Source organism: Corvus kubaryi, unplaced genomic scaffold (assembly GCF_017639235.1).
Source record: "Corvus kubaryi isolate FWS band 111438036 unplaced genomic scaffold, C.kubaryi_AGA036_p1.0 138, whole genome shotgun sequence".
Classification (NCBI taxonomy): Eukaryota; Metazoa; Chordata; class Aves; order Passeriformes; family Corvidae; genus Corvus; species Corvus kubaryi.
In genome coordinates this window covers 11,935,798-11,957,966 of record NW_024580672.1, presented here as the reverse complement: position 1 = coordinate 11,957,966, position 22,169 = coordinate 11,935,798, and the positions used below count along the sequence as shown (strand labels likewise).

The 22,169-nt window shown below is 45.0% G+C and overlaps 1 protein-coding gene across 2 annotated transcripts in view; it reads left to right on the top strand.

The window, feature by feature from the left end:
* SH3PXD2A (SH3 and PX domains 2A) overlaps positions 1–22,169 on the top strand; it is a 210,114-nt gene that overhangs the window by 104,690 nt on the left and 83,255 nt on the right. For both annotated transcript variants that reach the window (XM_042019253.1, XM_042019252.1), the window contains exon 5: positions 10,583–10,611. In XM_042019253.1, coding sequence (XP_041875187.1) covers positions 10,583–10,611 — 29 coding nt within the window. The remainder of the gene's footprint in view (positions 1–10,582; positions 10,612–22,169) is intronic.

The following is a 22,169-nucleotide window of genomic DNA, read 5'->3' as shown; positions in this document are numbered from 1 at the left end:
AAACTTAGGGTGTATCTGTCTATCTTTAGTCTTAGGAATCTTATACTGGTCCAGGCTGAAATAGCTGTTTTCTTTGTTTCCTTTCCCAAAATGAATTCAGCATTGAGACTGAAAGACTCTTTTACACCATCTTGAGGTATATAGCTTTTTTTATTTATTATTCATACTTTATTACAATAAAGAGCATCTCCATTCACTCCTGGAGTGCTCAGTAAATCTCAGTGGGTCTGGTACTTCCTAGGGTGGAATACTCTGGAAACTTCGTAATGCTTCTTTCCAGGTGCTGTGTAATTTAGCTCTTTTAGAGAGCATAAAAGAGTTGGACCTACTATCAGAATTGGGTATTTGAAAGGGGTTTAGTCACTACCTTGAAAAGTAACCCTAGTGTTTGAAAGGTTTTATCTTTGGGAAGATGTCTCTACTTTTCTGCCATAATTGGTGCCTGTCAGTGATAATTTGGAATCATTTAATGAATCCCAACAGTTATATTGGGCAAGACAAATTCAAGACTTCTTTTTTCTTTTATGTTTTAATGTTAGAATCACAGAGGATGTTTTAAGACTGCCTGATCCTGGTAGGTAATCAGGGAAGACAAGTCTGCTTTTAGTAGTTGCCAATCCAGCAAAATTTACTAGATGCATTTAATAGCTATGTTTTGGAGTTTTACAGTGTCTGAAAAAGCTCAGTTCAAAGGATAGTGATTAGAGAAATTTCCTAGAGTTCATGAACTTGCAGTAGATCTTACATCCCATGATTTATGTCTCTTGACTAATAAATTAAAGAACCCGATGACTTGAAAGGTATTTCCATGTGCTGCTTTGTAGAAACAGGCAGAAAACAATTCCAAGTAATATAAAATTGGTGTCTTACAGAGAACTACACTGTTTAGTATGCTGGAAAGACATTTGATGTTGCAAGGCAGTTAACTGAGGACATGCTGCTGAGGCAGATTTGGGAAGGAGCCCTGCTTTAATCTGAAGGAAATGTAAAGAGGAAAGGAAAGAATACAGTCACCAGATGAAGAAGTTGAAGTTCATACTGTGCGCTTGATCTTGTCTTCCCACATGCATCATAAGTTTTTGCCTCTCTTGGAAAAAATATTTACCATTCCTAGGGCCATATGTGCAACAGATGATTTTAAAAAGTCAGGGGAGAGATCTCCCACTAAAAGGGGATGTAAAACTAGGTAGGGCAATAGGGTATTTAGCAGTGCAAAGTAAGTACAGATGCAATAGCCATCTGCTGTCTGTGCACACTGCAGTCTTAATCTTGCAGGTCCTACTGCCCTTGGACATGTAGCAGGAGCAGCCAGACAGAGAAGCCCAAGCATCATGTTGCTAAAAAACCAGTTGAGTACACAGAAGTACTACACACCAGAAGAACACCATCAGAAAAAAAATGCAAAATTGTCCAGTACCAAGCATCTGGCACACTCTCCTTTGTACTGGGAGCTCAGAGGTCTAGCAGGGCTGGGGCCATGTCTGGAAATGCCTGTAAATCATTTCTTACTTTGCCAAGTTAGAGACTTTAAAATGTCAAAAATGCCAGTGACAGCCTGGGATTTCCCTGTGTGAGCCTCCAGCATGAAAGCTGCTGCCAGCACTTGCACCACACACTGGGATGGGCTGTGGAGAATCCCAGGGAGCGATGAGGAAATCTAGCATCCACAATGGGGTGGTTGTGAGGCTGGTATGGGGCAAAGGAGAGTGTTCAGAGGAGGCTGTGAGTGGGTATGATCACGACTTGGGCAGTCAGAAAGAAAAGGGCAGACAGGAGGTTCTTCTGCTTTGTCTTCCTGTGAAAGGGTTCTGGTCCTGTGGGTCTTCCAAGGGCTTGGTGTCACCAGCCCCTGCAGATTCATCATGGGGAGTTGTGTTCACAGGTGGGATGTGGTGTGTGAGAGTCGAGGGGAATTGCATGTTGCAAGGGCTTTCTCTCAAGAGCGAGAGGGGAGAGCAGGAGGAAGGTAGCCCAAACCACTGTTGCCTGGGTCCCTTCTCCTTTCTCAGGTCACTCTGCCCAAGATGAGGAGCAAGAAGAAATGGGAATTTCTTTGCTCAGCAACACCACAAGCAAAGCAGCAGCAGCTGTAGCATTTACACCACTGGCCACAGGCACTTTGCAGTGGCTCCTGCTGGCATCTGTCCCCTGGTGTGAAGAGACCTGCTCTAACCTATACCAGGGGTTGGTTGGATGCCACTGGCAGGTCAGGTCAAGCCATCAAACTTTTGGGTTGCTTTGCACCCCTGGCTGACTGCATGAGGTTGCTCAGTCACCCTTTCTACATTCCTCACCTCTAAATGTGTGATGAGGTGACTCACTCCTATTGAATGCACATTTGATTTTATTAGATAGTCATCAATATGTTTCATACGCTCTCTATTAAAGAATTTCATGTTTGTTTCCTTGAATATCTGCTGGAAACAGCTTAGATAAACAGCTTAGACAGGGGAATCTCAGTACCCTTTACCAAAAAAATATCCTATAGGTTGCCTCTTTAAGTGCTGGACGCACATATGGGAGAATTGGGGATGATGAAGTATTCACTCAGATTGCTGGTTTCCGCTGCATTGAAGTCAGAGACATTGAAGGCACTACAGCATTTATAACTGATTTCCTGAACAGTGTAGCAAATAGAGATGAGAGCCCTTTTCTTGTAACTCACATGTGCAACAGAAATCACTTAGCTAACATAAATCAGGACTAAATTGCTTTTAAAGGCTCACAAAACATTTCTGAAAGAGACAGGATGAGGAAACCATTTGCCACAGTAGAGTATGTCCCCATGATGAGTCCTATTAAAGCTTGATCAAAGAGCCTTATTGGCTTTTCATTAGAGCCTGGTTATGTACAGTTGAAATTCAGCAGTGATTTCAACAGAATAGGCACAGAAATATGCACAGGAGGTAAATTTAAGCAGGATTCTAGACCATCAAAGTACGTGATTAAGGACAATTTAATGTGCTGAGTAATGCAGTGTGATTTGGATGTAATTTATCCTAATCCAGTCTGATCTTTTACAGGAGAATATGCTATAAGGCCACAATTAGGTGAGACCAGGGCCCCATCTGGCCTCCTGTCTCCAACAGTGGCTTACAGCCAATACAAGAAACAAAGCAAATACAGAGTGAGCTTCCCTTGTGTATCCTCTCTGTTTCTGGCATTCAGCCGCTATGGGACTCTTCGGGTCAAAACATCCAGAGCATGGAGTACAATAGCCACCATTTATCCTTGCTTCATGAATTTATCTCATTGCTTTTTGAACCCATGCCTAGTTTTGGTGATTACAGTCTAACACCAGTGAGTACCATGATTCAGCTGCATTACATGCAGAAGCTCTTCTCTTACTTTGATTTAAACTGCTGTGCTCCAGCTATTCTTCCTGGTGCAGTAATTCAGCAGCAAAAGTCTTTTTGGACAAGCTATGTCTGGAGTTGGGGTTGAGGCTTGGTAGTCTGTCACTTGGGAGTTTTCTCCTCTTCCTTCCCTCTCTCCATTTCCAAGGACTCTCTGGGATGAGCGTTTAGGGGATGACGTTGTTGATCCCATGAATGTTGTGGTGGAGGTGATGGTATCCAGCCTTCCATGAGCAGGCACAACCTGGCAGGCCATGGGTAATGTCTCCTTTTGAGGAGGTCATCCATAGGGACAGGAGATGGAGAAGACAGTGGCCAGGCACCACACACAGAGCTCTGGGCAGAGTTAGTCTGAAACAGCAGAAGGTGTCCCTGGAGAGGGACAGCAGAGGAACTGCTCGGGCTGCAGTTCAGAAACCCAAATGGACCATGTGGTTGCTAACCAGAGGCTGGACCCACATCTCCTACAGAAACAAGAATTTGAGGCACCCACCCTCAAATCAGGGAGGGCTCAAGAAAATGAAGTAAAGATTCAAAGCCTGTGCAGCCTTCTTAAGCTCTTAATCAGATTCATATGATGTATATGCAAGCTCATTAGCCCGACCAGTTTATAAGGTACATTTGAATTTATGACTCTGATACTCAATACTTAATTTGTAACTGTGATTAGATGCATCTTTTTAACATGTTGTAGCTGCATGAAGATGTTTGTAATAAAATTCCCAAGTGAAGAGCACAACTGGAAAACCTCCACATGAGAATGATTAATTTTTATTAACTTGGTTTTATCACTCAGCATTTATGCTGTAAAGGCTACAATAAAGTGACACATGCTTGGTCATTGTAAGACAGAGATAAATTTGGCCTCCCCACAAGGGACAAGCAGGGCCATTTTAGAGGAGGTGAAGAACACCTCCACCCAGTGTTCTTGCTAAGGTAAATACATTTTTCTGTCCTGTGGAGAAACTTGCCATCTGTAGGAATAAACAAGGTAAACCAGAAACAGATGAGGATGTGACTCTTAGGCAAGATCTTGTTTTTATACTTCTTTCCAGGAAAAACTTGTTATAAACATTTGTGTTCTCTTTTTCAAGGCTGCTGAGGCCTTGCATTGGAGGATCACGTGGCGTTAGCTCATTGCTCCAGTGTTCTGCAGCTCCCAGCCCGTGCCGAGCCATCTCTGCCTGGTGCCGGACAGGCTGGGCTTTGCTGTCAGAGCGCCCTGCCCCATATGTCACAGCCTGGTGAAATGCTGAATGTGCGTTTCCAAAGCTCTGTCTTCCTCCAGGAGGATAATTTCATTATAAAAATATAACTGTGAAAAATGCAAGAGGCTAATTCTGCATTTCTTCAGCCTGAGCCAAATACTAAAGTTGCTCTCTGGAGCCAAGCAATCAACTTCACTGCTGAGGAATCTTGGGACAGAAATCTGTGGCATTTCCTACTCATTTACGGAAGGGGTTGGGTGCCTCAAACCCATCTCTTGTCCTTCTGACACCCATTCTACACAAAGAAAGAAATGGTGGCTGCTGCTCTCAAGCACAGTGTGTCCATGTGAGGCTGAGATGGCCCATGGGGATGTCACTTGTCTTGGAGCTGTCTGCATCCCCTGCACCTTGGTGGCAGAGCTCAAGCTGTGCTGTGTGGGGCTAGTCTCCAGGATGAGTGCAGAACAGAGGATACTGCCTTTCCTTGTCCTGCATCTGTGCTGCATGATAGAAACCCATGGATTGAGGTATAGGGAGCATTGCTGGAGAGAGTGTCCATCTCCTTCCAACCTTGGCTTTTCTGTGCAAGCTAAGGTTACTGGTATAGGGAAGATCTCTTCTGCACTTAATAAATGAGTTTTCCAGTGTCATGCTTGGCATTTCACAGGGAGAACTTGGGTTCACTTTTACATTGTTGGGTTCAAGCAAGCTGTCAGAAGTCACTAAAACACTAAATCAGGACCTCCAGCTCAGTCCTGGTGAGCCAAACTTAAACAACCCCTTGCTATGTGATGCAGAGAAAGTCACTAAGCAGAAGTATATCGTATATAAAGCTGGGCTGTTCTCTCTGCAGACACACTGTGAAGACAACAGAAAGGTGGCAGGAAGGCAAAATCCTCTCTTTTGTTTTGTCCCAGTTCTCTTAAGGATCTGATTGCACAACAGTGGTTTTACCCTTCTTAGCAGAAGCAGAGGCCACATCCAGCTAGTGAGAAATGCCTGGGTTTGAAGTCAGGTCGACAGATTCTGTTCTTGCCCCACAAGTCCCTTTTGCTTGCGGCAAGGAATTCTGGAGTCTCGGGACCACCACAATGGGGCCCTTTCTCACAGGGCTGGAGAGCTCGACCTCTGCTCAGAAAGCACAGATTCATGTTGGAGAGGGTTCCACAATGCAATGATTTATATCAGGAAACGAGCAGAATACTTTCTAAAAAAAAAAAAAAAAAAAGGAAGAAGAAGAAGGAAGAAAGCCTTCATCTGTTTCTTTGGCTCAGGGAAGAGATCAGCTGTGGTTTCATGATATCAGAGGATGGAATGCTGAAGGGAGAAAATGTATGGCTGTGTGCATCCATGTGTTTGAGTTTCTATTCCCAATGCATAACATACAGAGTTAATTTTGCTTAATTACATGTCATATGGGTCTCAGAGCTCAGTGGGAATGGCGATGCCTTCATGCATGTGGTTCAACTTTTGCACTCTGAGTACCATGAGCTGCACTCTCCATGCAGCTCCTGAGTGTTTGGATAATATTAAGGTGTTCGGGTGCTCCTCCAACCATAGTTCTTGGTGACAGACAGGTTCTCAGTCACAACTGGTTTTGTGCCTTGTCTCAAATAGAAAATGTCAGTCTGGCTGTTGAGGAAAATCAGTTAGGAGAGTTCCAAGATGCAAATATATTCTCAAGGCTCAAGTTTCTGTACATGTAAAGAGTAGTAGCAAAGTATTTTTGCATTGGTTTACTTTAAAAATAGTGTCACAGAATCTGATCGCAGTGCTAAGAAAAATAGTTTGTGAAAAAGCCATCTTCATTACTGACTGCAAACTCTAAGTGTTGGGAAGGAGAGAGTGGACTTCCTTGTGAAAATATTTCTGTGCTTTTAATCTGCCTGGCAAATCACTGGTGATTAAATGATAATCTGAGTTGTTTGTTTGAAATGTCTGATATCTCCACCACAGTCTGCCCACACCACTAGAGACTTTTAGGAATTAAGGAGCCTGGGAACAGAAATGACTGCAATGTATTTAAACATGAATTAACAAAAGCCAACAAATACAGAACAATTTCAATTTATGTATTAAAATACTCTTGAGGATACAGACTGACCTCCATTACTCAGGGTTTGTCACTGTCTCATCTCCTTTGGACAGCAAATACTAAGAAAGAGACAGAAAGATGATTTACTCTTGCTTCAGCTTCTGTCTGGTCTGCTGCAATGTCTGCTGTGCAGCTCCCCCAGCCGTGCTGCTCCGTGGGTCTGACAGCTCCTCATGTTTTGCAGGCACTGTTTTCTCTCATAGTTGAAACTCGGGGTTGTCTGAAATCTTTGGTAAATGAGTTGAAGCTGAACCTTGCTTTACTGACAGGCAGAGGCCCTGGGCTAAAGTGTGACGTATCTGGAAAAGGAGGAATCCCAGAGAGTGAACTTTCTGCATCTGCTGTCCCACAGCAAGGGGGAGAAGCTTTTAAAAGAGCCTTTGCACCATGGGTCCCACAGGGATGAGGTCCCCTGATTGAACCCATCACCTCCAAGGGAAGCTGTTCCTGCAGGAGGCTTCTGCAGACTTGCCAGATCTCCACAGGCAATGCAGGAGAAACCCTCTGGGACAGATACAAATCAAAGTGAATTAGAAAACAGATAGGCACAATCTGTTGCCAATGCACCTAGTCACCTCCAGTCTTCTCCACTTGGAACATTTCTTAGTCTCTATTGAACAAGTGTCAGGATACTCCTCACTTTTTAAACAACTTTCCGATTGTGCCGCTGTTTGTGTATATCTGTATGTATTTAGATAGATCGAAACACGTGTACACACACATCAGTGTTTACTAACTCTCAGTGAATAACAGCAGCAAAGTCAGTCCCTAGAGAAAAGATGTGCCATAAAACTTTTCCATAATATTGTTAGTATAACCTTCATATTTAAATTAGATTGCAAGTGACATATTAACATAAGATATTTTTTATGATTCGGAAATTTCCAGACTGACTGTGGATGGCTTAATGTGGTAACAAGGCAGTCAGCTCTATAGCAATGTTCGTGGTCTTCCTAGATTAGCTAGATTTCAAATTAGTAATATTATCCTGGGGTAATGCTGATGAGAAAGGAGATCCAGCTTCCCTCTCCTTTGTCACTGAAGAAGAGTGTATCCAGCTTGTGTGACGTCCTTGACACCAGCGATGTTTTAATACCATTAGCAGCAGGAAATATTTTCCTTGCCAGTAATGAGGCTCAGTGTCAGCTAAAGGTGGTGCCCCACAAGAAGACTTTAAACAAAATTGCTAGATTTTAGTTCAAAAAAGGCTAGAAATACGCTATTTTTGAGAAAGGCATTTGTTCAGTATGGAGTGATCCTGGCTAATGAAGAAGGGACCTGCCAGAGCTACTTTTAGTTCCACCTGCTGCTTTCATTGTTACTCTTGTAACTATGGCTGGCAGTGGAGTTAGGATGGTGGTGTCTGTTCTCATACAGAAATGGAAAGAGAATGGAAATAGTGTGTGAATAAAGATGAAAAGATAACAAGAGCAAGAGCTGAAAAGAACGTCGGCTTCCCTATGTAGCTAAAGATCCGGCAATGATTGTACCTTTCCTGGGAAGGGTTTTTCTTCTGCAACACTACATTTTTTGTCTGATCTAAGGGCTAACAGCATTCCAGGTGCAGTCTGGGTTTCAGGAGAAGATCAGAGTTTCTACTTGGAAATTTTTACAGTTAAGAGAAACAATTAAATAATTTCCTTTATTGGTTTGGAGACATAAACCAATACTTCCGCCTCACACTAATGCTTCACTGAAAACAGTGAGGCTGAGAGGTATTAACCTTATTTATCATCACTTGGGAGAGGGAAAATACATCAATGAATCATATGCAGGATAGGAAGATACTAAAAAAAAAATAAACATGGAGTCAGACAGGGCTCCTTGCTGCTGCTGCTGCTGCTATTGCAAAGCAGCAGCACAGGCTTTCTTCATTAGCAGAACAGAGGTGAAGAATATGCACACAAAGAGCACTTTGCACAGCCAGAGAGATTATTTGCTGTATCTGCTTTGCTTTCTACTTCAGCAGTACTTTTTTTTTTTTTTTGCTGTCCTTGCTGGGAGAAACAAGTTTTGGATTTCAGAGTTTCACTGGGGAGATGAAGATTTTATTTCAAGCTCCATTTTATTTGATACTGCTTTCCCCTGACTTAAGGAGTGAAATGTGGGTGTAAAAAAAAGTGACAAGACAGGTAGACATGGGGTACCTGGGTTTTTTTCAGGAACTCCAAAATCAGAACCCAATTAAAGTTGACTTTAAAACTTACAGAAAGACTAAATGAAAGGAGGAAATCTTGCCCCATAGGTTGATGGGCTTTTCTTTTTCTTTCATTAAGCCTTGTGAATTGGGTGGTGGTAGTGATGCAAATAACTATATTACAATGATAAATTAATTTCTTCTTATTAACTATGTCAGTCAATTACTACCTCATTTCTAATCATGTGAATTGAGTTCCACATGCCAAGAGAGCTGTATTGACAGCTCCACAAAGCTCCAGACTGGTGTGGGAGCTAAACTGGGGTAGAGTAGAGGACTACATTTTGGGGACTGTACCATCCCTGGCTTGGTCTGAGGGATGTCTGTTTCAGGCACCATATAGCAGGCATTATATTTGCATATGATACCACTTCTGTAGAGGAAGCAACTTATTCATGAGCAGTAGCATCATCACATCAAATACAGCTGCAGATATGGCTGAGAAAACAACCATTTAATTGAAGCAGAAATTACACTGGGAAATTAAAAGAGGGTGCAAAAAAATTCCCAAGTAATTATTACTCACTGGAAGTAAATCCTAGACATGTAAGGCATGGGGATGCACACAAAAATCTGGGAGAAACAGAATTTATGGGTAGACATAACTTTGCCCTCAAGACATGTGTTATTTCTACAGCTGAGTCCCCAAACTCACTTTAAGTAAATAGTTTGGGATAATCCTTCTCTGATCCTCTGGAGGACAGAGCAAGCTGCAAGAGACAAAACCCCACTTCTGACAGCCCGGCCCCCCAAAATGTAGAGGCTACTGCCCGCCCCTCTGGTGGGATCCTTGCAAAGACAACCTGCCACCGGGTGATTTTGCCACCATTAACACTGCCATGTGTGCGGGGTGTGGCGGTGCTGCGGGCACTGTGCCCGCACAGCGATGCTGCCTCTGCCCAGGCTGTCATTGCCGGGCTCCTGCCCCTGCAGACCGTGCCAGGGCTGGGTCTGACAGGCTCCGGAGAGCACCGGGGGGAAGCACAGCTATCGCCAAGTATTTTTGTCCTCAGTTTTGCTTATGCCTAATCAGTTCTTGCAGCTCCCGTCTGTAATTTCTTCCCCTCCTACAGCAGCTGTCTGGGGTTTCAGCTGTTCTGCATGAGTAGAGGTGCCAGCACCTTTTAAATCACTATGGAAAAGTAAGGGTGCATTTTCTATCCTGGATGAAAGAAGAAAGGACAAAGTTTGCGGGTTGTTTTGTTTTTTTTTTCCTTGTGCTTTCCAAGTGCTTGTCAGAGATAACTAGGAGAGGACTGGAGATTATTCACAAATTAAGTAGCCTCCTGACTGCCAGCCACGCCAGCTCAGCCTGGAGCAGCCGCATCCCTGCAGCAAGCAGTTCATATTCCCGTTCCTCTCCGGAGGGACGTTAAGGGTTAATTCAGTAGCTGTGCGTTTAATAGCACAATTTAAAGGGGGAAAAATGACACCCCTCTCCCCTGCCTTGCTGGTTGTGGATGGTTCGCTCTGCCTGGCTGGTCACATGCTCCCGAGCCCCCGGTGCTGCAGCAGCCCCAGCTGGTGCTGGTGATGGGCCGGTGCTGCCCGGGACGCCCCCGGCCCCCGCCCGCCCATGCCCGGCCGCCCTCACCTCCGCTTTAAGGGAGGGAGGGCGCAGCAGGAGCTCTTAAGCATATGGGTGGAAATTTGGGAGGCACCCGTTCGTTCTCTCACCACTGTTTCCAGCTCTAACCATGTCTATTTGTTGTTGTCTTTTTTTCAGGGACTATGGATCTTCAAAGAGAAAATCAGGTAAGCCACCAGGCTTTTTATATATACTGCATGATTCTAGAGAGGAACTTACCCCCTGCTTTCCCCTGTTAAACCATCTATTTATTTTGTGTGGCATTAAATTGTGTAGCAGTTTAACTTTTTATTGCTGAATCCTGCTGGAGATAAGCATCAGTTTCTTTCCTTTGCACTGGAGAGGCCCACCTTACATAGTATTGCAGTTAAAATGACTGCTCTTCTCTGACTGTATTTATACAGCTCCATCTCCAGCATGAGTTGATAATTGTATTACATTTCTTTCTCTTTCATTGCAACTGGTCAAAATGCAGAGTCAGAGTTGGGGTTCTTTTCTGGAGTGGAAGGGCATCTTTTTCTGTGCTAGTTTGAATCTTTTATCATGCTTTTCCAAAAGCCTCTGGTGAGGCTTCTGATGCAAAATGTTCTGTGTCTGGGTTTGGGCTGCCTCAAAGGCTGTACCTCAGTGTTTTGCTTTTAAAATCCTGGATTGAAATGTCCTATAAAACCCTGATTTGAAACTATGTAAATCCAATTTTTCCCCTCCCCATGTTGCTCTTAGTGATTTTTACAGATGTGTTTTCAATAGGGATGTGTAATTATGGGCCTCTGGGTCTGGCTGCTCTGAGCTGGATGTGTCAGGGCTTTCTATTTTTTAATTTTTTTATTTTTTTCCCCAAGCAGCATTGAGCACCTGCAACTCTCATTGACTTTGTTTGGAACCTTGGATGCTTCAAATTGCATTCAGGGCATCCAAAGAGAAGCCTTTCAAACCAATAGTTACTCCTGGAAAACTCTGGCCTGTGTGCAGGGAGGGGAGGATTTTTTTCTTCTTGCTTTTTAGGATGATAAAGGAATACTGCAGTGGCTTGGTCTCTGGGAGGGAAAGGAAGATGAATGTAACATGCTTTACTCCAATGAATATCACTGCCTACATTGATTGTTGGTTAATTATGAAGGCTTTTAAGCTGCCATCCTGTAATAAGCTAAGTGATGCACTAAAGAGACCCTGTTGCTTAACCCCAATGGCCTGTGCATCAAATGGTAGCTACCTTTGCAGGCCAATACTTTTGGTACCTTTCCCTGAATTTCCCTGAGGTGGGGTGTGGTAATGAAGAGGCAAGTGTGGTACAAGGTGCTGGCCCTACGCAATAAACTAGGGCATGCTTGGTCTTCTTAACCTCCTGCAAAGCTTCTGTCTGGGCTGCACTTCTAGGACTTCCTAAATGTAAGTGTTGTTCACAGGAGCCCGTGAATTCAATTGACAGCAGCACCTTCTCTAGAGGGGCTGACCTTAAATAAAAAGCTCCAAGTGACTTGGTAGAAGGCAGAGCTGAGTGTGGGAGTTCCTGCCTCAGCCACATCCTGAGCACTGGGGGCTTTGGGGCCATGTAATAATCTAAAAACGTTGCTGAAGTCTCTGGGAAAACCTGATTTAGCACTGACCTGGAACAGCATTAGGAGACCTGGAGAGCTTTGGGCTCAGTGCACCAGTTTACATGAAAGGGTATTGCAATTCATGCACAAGAGATGCGAGGAACTGCTTTGGGAGTGGAAGGAAACTGCTGCCTCTTCATTCCTGTGGCTCTGGGGGCAAGTTGGAGCTGATCTGCCATGACATGAGAAAAGCGATTAAGTTGAGTTAGTGTAGCTGAGATGTTATTTGTGGATGCTCTCCCCTGCTGGACTCTTTGGCCCCCTGCCCTGAGAACCCCAAGTGACATGGTCATCCATCCCTGCAAGGGGCACTCAGGTCAGGCTCCCTCCTTTGGCTGTCCCAGCTCTCCATGCTGCCAGCTCTCCTTCTGGGACTCTTTCCTCTTCTCTGCTTTTTGGTGCTGGGCTGTTTGTGCAGCCAGGGCTTGGAAACAGTGTGGCTGAGGGACACTCTTTCTCTACTTAGCCCATACAAAGTGGAATGTGAAGCAGCTCTCTGAACAAATTGAGCTGCATAAAGGGACTCTGTTCTCGGCCATCTTCTTGCTTGATTTTAGAATGGCAGAGGAATGCTTCCTTCTGTTTGGAGCTGGATGTTGTGGGAGTGTGCATGCAATGAGCAAAGGAATATGCCAAGGGAGTCACCAGTTACAGCCTTTAACAAAGACCAGCTTTATGACACTTGAAAAAAGGGATAGGGTAAATAAGTAAGATTTTCATGATTGCTGTGAGGGTCTTTTAAGATAACAAATAGCTTTGAAATGCAGTTTCTTCCATAGGTGCAGATCATGGAACTACTCCATCTTTAAACAAGAGACAAATAGGCATTTTTAAATGCAAGCACCTCCCAACAAATGAGACCTTATGAATATCTTGTGTCTTGACCAAAGAGGTGCTGGGAGGAGGCTGTTGGGTGTGAGCACAGCTGTCCCACACTGTCCGGCAGGAATCCCACAGCTGCTGTGTCTCAGGCATGTGCAGGCATGACACGAGCATGGCTGATTGCAGAAACATTCGGAGAATGCCTCAGACAGCCAACGTCACCTCTACCCTGACCTCTGCCTTGCCAGAGTGAGTGTCTTAGCTAGCCCTGTGCTCACCCCTTAGAGCAGGGAGAAACTGGATAAGTTCAGAGTTTAACAGGAGTTATGGAAACATTTACCGCTGCAGTTGATGCTGGTTGTAAACATTTCAGACCTTCTGAACCAAATGCAATAGCGTGGCACGTCCTTAGCTAAACAAAAGGGAGTCTTGTGCCGATCTGGGGCATCTCTGCATGCCAGCCCTGAGCCAGGCTTCCTCTTGTGCAACGGGCTGTGTAAACACACAGCCCTTTGCTTGGATGTGATCTAATTATAAATGCTTAAACCTGCAGCCAGCTCGGAGACCTGGAGCTTCCCTGGGGCTCTGGGAAGGCACAGGCGTTTGCTGTGGCCTGAAACGCCACATGTGCTGGTACTTTGGACTTGGGGGGCTTTATCTGACATGCTGCAGAGCTGCTTCAGAAAGCTGCCTTCATGTTTCCAGGCAATTGAATTGTTGCTCTATGACCATCTGTCAGTGCTGGAGAGCCCTCAGTACAACTGTGAGGAGTGGTGACCAGGGCATATTCTGTACACTTGCAACAAATGGTCTCTTCTTGGTCCACCCAAAGACACTCTGCAGCAAAATGGGAAGGAATTATTTTTCAAGCTCCAATTTGTCATTTGCATTAGCCAAGTGAACAGCTACTCATTTGTCACTCAAAATAGGCATTACTTCTATGCTGGCATCCATTGTGTGGGTTTTCTGTCCTCAAATCAAAGTAAGGGTAGAATTGCTGCAAGTCTAGGAATGGATATTTGTATGGTACATTACAAGCCACAGATTAGCTTAATCCATTCTGCAAACCCTACCAGCTACCATCTGTGCATGGTGAACTAATTAACCCTTGAGATATCTGCTAATCCTGATGTGGCTTATAAAACCAGTTGGAGTATGTTTCTCCCCAAAAATGTCATTGTGTCCCCTGCCCCACCCCACAAACCCCCTTGCTGGCTAGAGCAAGCTGCAGACTCCTGGTGTAAGATCTTTCCCTGTCCCCTTGCTGAGAGTCTTTATTGGCTGGTTTTATGCCAAAGCTGTCAGATCCCAGTCATGAAGCTGAAGCAAGCGTCTGGGACCTGGTGTTTGGTGGTAAGAGAGAGCTGGTGTGGGCTTCACAACTTTTCTCCATTGTGTCTTAGTGCTCCTCAGCTACTGAGAGGATCCTCTTTGCTAACTGAGATCAGATCCAGCACAAGAGGTGCCTTCAAAGTGATCTCTGCCACCTGCCTTGTAGGTGACCAAGCCCTTGTGGTCATGACTTTCCATGTGCCTGGGCAGGAGCACTGCTGCCCACCCCCCCTCTGAATTCATAACCAAACTCCTCCCTGCTCAGACTGCCCAGCTTGCTGCTGGGGCACAGCTGGCTTCAAGCCATTGCTTGGTGGCTTCCTCTGGCACCTTGTTGCTATACTGTAGGATGCTCCTCCAAGTGAGGAGGAATAAACTTCAATAATACAGAAGTTATGACTCCCTCAGTCCTGCAGTGTCTCCTTTCCGTCATTGTTCGGATCCTGTCTGCATCGAGCTGGCTGTGCTTTGGCTGAGTTTGGCAGCTGAAGTCTATTTTAAATAGTGCCTGTAATTGAGCACTTAGAATATTAACTTAACAATTTGGTTCAAGCCAGTGTTGCCTCAGGATGCTGATGAGGCTTCCTTGAATGAGTAAACCATCTTTCAGCTGGGTTCCCCTGTCCAATTTTTGGAGTAGCAAGATTATGGGTTCACACAGCCAGCAATCACTGCTTTCTTTCCCTCCTGTAATCTAAAACTAGGAAGGATATATCTGCTGGCAAGTAAATAAAAACTTCAGAGTCCATTGGAAGACACTTCACAAACTTTTTATAGAAACATCTGCAATGCTTTCTTTTCCCTGAATGAGGAAATTGCTAAGCAGAGTTGAGAGAGTTGCAGCAATGACAGAAGTAGGGCCTCAAGCGAGAAACAAGCAGATTGTTGTAACAACACCAAGGGTCCTCGTGGCTGATCCCTTTGTGGGATGCTGCCTAGGAATTATGGGTGGAGCTGGTGGCCAAAGTTGCTTCCTTGGCTTAATTCTTCATTACTAGAGAAACCTTCTTCCTCACCCTTATGCACTAAGGATGTGCACTCTGCCAGCTTCAGGGAGTTGCCTTTATTGCTGTTTCTTTGCATTATCAGGGATAGGTTTTTTTCTGCTTCCTTTGTAATTACAAAGGGAAATGGCTCAACTTGTGGCTTTTTCTGTCCTTACAGCTGAGCTATGCTCATCACTTCAGAGCTTAACCTTTCTGATCCTGTCACACTGCAGGTGTCTAGCCTGCACTTAGAGCTCCATGGCCTGTCTTGCTCTTTTTTTTTTTTTCCCTTTTCATAAATGAGCTTTATTTTCTTGACTTAGTCTGAGCTGTCTCCTTTACGACAATATGGAGAGAATGAATTGTGTGTGCCACCCGTTTTGTGCTTAATCATTCAGTGGGGTCACAAATGTGTGAGCCCCCAGCTGGACCAGCAGGGCTGTGTGGCTGGAGCTATTTTTACCTGTTGCAGGACTGAGGTGGTGACCCTGGGAACAAAGCTTGGTTGATGCAATTGAGTGTTGAGGTCTCTGCCAGCTCCACAGGCCTGCGGCAGGCATTTAGCTACACGTGGGTAGAGGGAGAGAAGGGAATGTACAGCTTCCAGCCCTGGCAGGTGTTTTGTAATATTTGTGGGAAATGGCTGCAGTAGAGGGAGAAGGAAGGACCGCTCCAAGAGACACATAGTGTTGCCTTTCCTTTGCCTTAGGGTTGCTGCAGCATTGATGGGATGTCATCTGGAGTGGTGGATGCCCTTTTAATATTGGAACTGGGGGCATGCCTTAACTAATCCAGCTGACTGTGAAATCTGTCTCAGTTTTACCTTCTCAGTCAGAAGAACTCTCTCAAGTCTTTTAAATGGGTTCTCAAAGAAGCCAAATCTAAGTGCGTTACTAAAGAGGCTGAAAAATCCAATTAACTACCATGGGCAATCCCAGCATGAGGCAAATGCATTTTATGTCAGGGTGGCCACTGCAGCAGATGCTTGGGGCTACTTGCCCCAAGCAGGCAGTTGGTCACTGCTTAGTGAATCTGAGCCCAGGTGGTAGCAACAAAGCTAGAATGTGGTTTTTAACTCAAATGTTGCTTTGAGTCATTCTGGTCTCATGGTGTTTGTCTCTGAAGTCTGTCTCCCTACAGTCCCTCTGAAAGCTTTAGCTTGGAACATTTTTTTTGGGTTGCCTTTTTTTTTTTTTAAGGTGGTGAATAGGGATGCAAGTCTGTCCAAGCCCATGGCAAGGTCCCAGGAACATCTTAAATCCTTGTAAGAAATCTGTGGTATGACATGATCCCTGTGGACTGAGGCATGTGCTCTTGTGTTTATCCTGATGAATCACACGTGTGCACTGTGCTCCTTGCATTATTTCCTACAATTAGGGCAGAAGCAGTAATGGTGGACTGGCTCCTTGGTGCCATTTGGCCTGTTGATGAGGATGGCTGGATGAGATCATTTGCCAGTCACTATTTTGTAACTTCACAAGCATGTACTGACAAGATTGCTCCTGATCAGAAATCAGGATCTGTTCCCTCATCATACGATTAACCTTCTTGGCTGTCTGTACTAATTGCTGCATGGAATTTAAAAACAGCAGATTCTGGCAGAACATTTTGGTTCTCACATAGCTGTTTATTGTTGTTTTTTTTTTTTTTTCCCCCTTTTCAGGAAGATAAAGGATTTAGTGATAAAAGAAGGACAGTGTAGGCAAAAACATAGCAATTAAGGACCAAACAAACCTTTTCATTTAATTACTGGGGATATACATCTTGGGCCTGGTTCTGGAAGAAGTTAGTAGTTAGTGATCTCAATGTGCATCTTGAGTTCAGTTATCGATGACAGAGTTTCCTCTTCTTATGATAAAGAATTATTCTTCCTCAGGTAGGGAATTTGCTAAACTTTTGATCAGTTTGTTGGCTTTTGCTTGATGCAGTTATTCCCCAAAGACCAAACTAACTTTCCTGTTTTTTTTTAAAAAAGATTGTTGTTTTTTTTTTAACAAGTTCTTCATATAATTAGAAGAACATCCATTCTGTGGGTTTGGGTTTCTTTCCAAGGCAAGACTACAGCTCTTGGGCTCAGGTGCACTAGCAGAGAGCAGGATTTGAGGAAGAACTGCTGCTAAGTCAGGCAGATTTCATGTCCTTGCAGTATCTGTATGTGTGTGACCCAATTCTGCATCTTCAGTCAAGATGTGAATCTGTCCACTCCAATCCCACACTTCAAATCCAGTCTGTAGTATTCTGGCAGAAAGAAGCTGATCTCACATGTCTCCTTGTACACCATATTTTTAAAGTCACTGCTTAAACTGAAGTGCTTTGGACTTCTGCCTGAGGCTACTGAAGAGAAGAGCAGATAGGAGACTTTATTCCACACTGGTTCAGTTTTCTGCTGACAGGACATGTGGCCCATTAGATGTATAGGATCACTGTCATCTTCTGGGTGGCCCATATGCTGGGGTGGGAGGAAAATGGGCTAAGAGAGAAAGAGATGTTTGTGTGTGGTGTGGGTTTTTTGTTTTGCTCCTTGGCTTTTAAACTGAGGTGTGGGGACAGGGTGCAAGATGAGGGAAAAGAATGTGTTTGTGTTCTTTGCTGTTCCCAGTTCAGCATTGGCACTGCAGAAAGCCTTGTGTCCAGGAGAGAGGGCAGGGAGACTGGGCGCAGGGAGGGCTAGAAAAATGAGGTGTGGCTTGAGCACAACCATGGCAGAACAGCTTGAACCCTGCAAATGCCTCAGAGAGTCTTCAGCCAAGTGCCAAGAAAGCACTTGGTACCTTCGGGGATATAATGGCATTTCTCTTGGTTTTAAGGAAGACTCTATTCTCCATCTGCTACTGTTCTGCCTTCCTCTTCTGTCTGTCAGTGGCAGATGGTATTAACGCTGCCTGCGTGGGTTCTTCCTCTCTTGCACAGAGAGTACTGGTATTTTGATTTTGGCATGGTAGATAAGGAAGGTGAGAAGTGCATTTGGGAGCTGGAGCGGAGGGTGATGATCCTCAGCCACCACAGGAATCTGTATGTGGCACAGATGGGTCTGGCTGGCTGGGAAGAGTGGATAAAATCTTCCCTGGGCATTTTGGGTAATTTAGTCTCAGGCTGGTGAGCACTTGAATCTCTCTCCTGAGATTCTGGAAAGCTGTATGTAGGGTGTGTGTCCTTAGTCTGTTGAGAGCACTCACCCCTAAAATAGTGCTCCCTAAGTGCCTCCAGCTGTGTGTGTGGCTTCACACCTGTCCCATTCTAGCTGGCCTGTGTCCAGGCTGCGTGACAGGACAAATCCTCTCTGGTTTACTGTGAATGGAGTGGCTCACCTAACCAGAGATGGCTGGAAGCATTACTTACAGGGGTGTCCAGCAGGAGTTACAAAGTATGCACTGATTATTGGCTGTCTCTGCCTGGACACACCAGTACTGCTAAGTGTTCTGTGCTTGGCAGAATGGCTGCTTCACAGTTGGGACTTGACTCTTGCTCCATTTTTTGAGCCACACATGAATCCCAGTACGTGTGCATACCTGTGAGTTTCCAAGTGCAACGTCTGGGGCTTTTCTGCCCTCCTCCTTGGCAGTGCTGGAGGCTGGTTTTTTCCTCAGAGGGGTGATGCTCTCAGTTTGTACAGCTGTAGATGTGGATTAGCATTCAGATATTCTAGGCACTTCCCAGAAAAACTTGGAACGGCTACAAAACTGTATGTGCAGGGGCTGTACCAGAGTGATCATGTGGGAAACAATCCTCACTTGCCATGTGGAAAGAGTTAATGGGAGCTGTGGCTGCCAGAACAAAAACTAAACAGTCCTGGATACTTCTGGGTCTGCGAATGGGATTAAAATGGGTTTTTACAGAAGTAAACAGGGTGGAAAATTGGGACTAAGTTTTCTTTGCGTTTGTACTTTTAGAAAGGATGAAGGACTGGATGAGGTTGTGAAAATGCAGCTGTGAGCGTGTCACTGTGCAGTTTGTCAAGCACACGATCCTCTGGCACCCCGCTCCTCCGTTCCAACTCAGGAAAGGGCTCCCTGGTTGTGGATTTCTCCCCTGCAGGAGTGAGTTATCCAGATGATGAATTTCTGAGGCACGCTCGAGTCACGTGAAAGCCAGATGTGAACATTTTCCAAGCAGCGTGTGCGGGTCTAGTGTACACCAGGCTACGTGGCAAGTGGACGTGGTCTGAAGTTGGTCTGCAGCGTGGTGGTGCCGGGGAGGCCAGGAGCCCCACAGCAGCTCCCAGTGGGATAATTTCTGCCAGGGAAGGAGGAGGATGCTGGCTGTGCTCGTCACTGTAGCTCAGCACCTCTGCCCCCACCCCCTGCACTGACAAACCCTCCCCAGGCTGTTTGTGATGAAGCTGAACTTGGTGAATAGGACTAAAATTAAAGGCCTTATTTAATGCCTGCTGCCAATCCTCTTACTCAGACACTTCAGCTGGATTTGCATGTTTGATAATCTACTAGTCAAATATTTTTTCAAGATACAGCCCTCTTGAACAGATGGCATGGGGAGTGGAGGTGATGTTCAGCTTCAAGTGTATAGAAGAGGAGGGATTTCTGCAGGGGTGAGAGGTTTACTTCAAAATGTGGTCTCCTATTGGGGGGAAAAAAATAATATATGTGTATCCTTCAAGGACTATCTTAAAACGATTGCTTTAAACATGATGCATCAGCATCCCACAGACATAAGAGCAAGGAAAGCTTATTTAAGCTGCCCTGATGTGGGACAGCTGCTTGCCCAGAAATTACAGTAACAAATGAATCTGTCATTGTGGTACCTAAGAAGTATAATGTCTTACCAGGCCCACCCTGGGCCAGGCACCGGCCACAAATGTTGGTTTTATTTAGGCCTTTCTGGAGCCTGGGGGGAGAAACATCAATGGTACAGTTCAGCAGGGTGCCCTGAGCAGGACAGTGTGAGACAGATCAAAACACTTGAAACCTTTCTGTGCCATCCTCCCATTTCTCTGACTATCCGTTGTTCTCTGCCTAGTTGAATGAATTAATTGTGTGAGCCAAGAATGCATGGCAATGGTTCTAGTTCGGATGAAGGCTCCATCTGCATTTTTCCTCTTTCCAGCCATGTTGTAAAACTACTCATAGACTCTGTATCAGAGTAATTCTCTGGTAAAAGTACTTCAGTTTCTGGGGGAGCTTAGCAACACCAAGTATTTGTCTTCCTCCCCTAGTCCAGTACTGTTGCATTTTACTGCCTTCCCATTTAACCAAAGTGTCAAGCCCCAGCTGAAGGGGAAGGGACTCGAGGAGAGAAACCAGGAGACAGGCTGACAAAGGATGGTCAGTGGGTCTGGGGGATGGAGGTCTTGGAGGGTATGAGCATGGTGCACTGTCTGCAGATGAAAGCAGAAACAAGCCCCACAGTTCTGGAGTTCCTCACTGAGCTTTCTGCTCTTGACTGCCCAGCCTCACCTTGTCAGGAGGAGATGGAGGGAGGAGGTTGTTCCTTTGCTTGTCTGAGGAATGCAGAAAGGAAGCAAGGAGGGGAAAAGTGGAGGCAAAATCCCAGCAAGACTGAGTAGACTGAGCCTGGCTCTTTGGTTCTTTGCCTGCTTGGGGCAGTAAGGTGTCCCACCTGAGCCCCCCAGGACAACAACATAGTGCTTAATTTATACCAACTCCTTGGCAGGCTTGTCTTCCAAAATGTAAACTGAAATTCAGGCTTAACTTCTGTTTTCTGTTCTGCCATATGTGATGAACATCACAGCCAGCAAGGCTCTAGGCCAATTCTAAGAAGTGGACACGTCTAAGGAACAGTGTGGTCAGCCCACTTCTTGCTGACTTTTCAGACACCACTGTTGGGACGAGAACACGCCTGTTCTTCAGCAGAAGCATTTCTTTCCCCTAGCTCCAGTCTGAGGAATCACTGATTGCATTGTTTATTTTCTTTTCACCCCTCCAATTAAGACAGGAAGGGTGTAAGTCTAGAAAATGAGTCTGCAAAATGCTCAGCTGCACTCATGGAACAGATCACTGTTGGAAACAGACCAGGTGTCAGTATCTCTTCAGCATGGCCACTTGTTCTTATAATCCTTCTTTCAGTAATTTAATTTGCACCTTAACAGCTGAGAGATTTTGGTATTCCCAGTTGATGTTAAAAGGTAGGGCTTCATGAGAACAAAATAGTTTTGTTAGTTAGATGGCCCTGGGACTGTTATTTCCTGTGGAAGGCAACTTCCAAAGAACAGGCCATACCTGTATAATTAAACTCTTTGCCCTCCAAAGCAAGGTAGCCACATCCAGATCACTTGTAGAGACCTGTCTTTGGCCCATGCTAACTTCTCAGCTATGCACAGAAATCATTTGGGGCAAGGGTTACATGGCCAGAACTACAACCATGCTGAGACTCATGACCAGTATGATCCAGTTCCCCAGAATTACTGCAGGACTATTGTTGGGAAATATGTAGCTTAACGTGCTAGACAGCTATACAGACATTCATTTTTAAAAAGCTTGTTAAAATGGTCCCTGATAGCCCCAGCAACATGAAACCTGTGATTCTGTAGGAGAGTGTCCCTCCTGGTGCTGGCAGCAGTGTTAAATAATGGATGCTGGGCTCAACACTGAACTGAAAGTTTCAGACAGTCTAACTAACAAAAAGAAACCTGCTGGTTTCTACAAAACAAATCAGTAGCTGCTGTTAAAATGCCTATGGAGGAGGAGTTTCTCTGCACCTGCTGGGGCAGGGGCCCACCTGGATGTGCAGTACTAATATGTACCATGAATGTAGCATCTGGATTTTGGTAGCATTGAGCTCGTGCATTTGATTCTAGACTGGCTCCAGCTATTGTAGGTTTTTGTGGAAGCTCGCTCTGCTCTAACTCTACTCAAGACAAATAGCCTGCTGCTAAAATGAGATGAGTGGAGCTGTATCACAAGCATAAAGCATTAGTCCCCAGCAGTCTGGCGCCTGTTCTCTTGCCAGTGGTGGGAGGAGCAGCAAACAAACCAGTCTCACTGGCAGCAGAAAGGCTTCTGCTGAAACCTA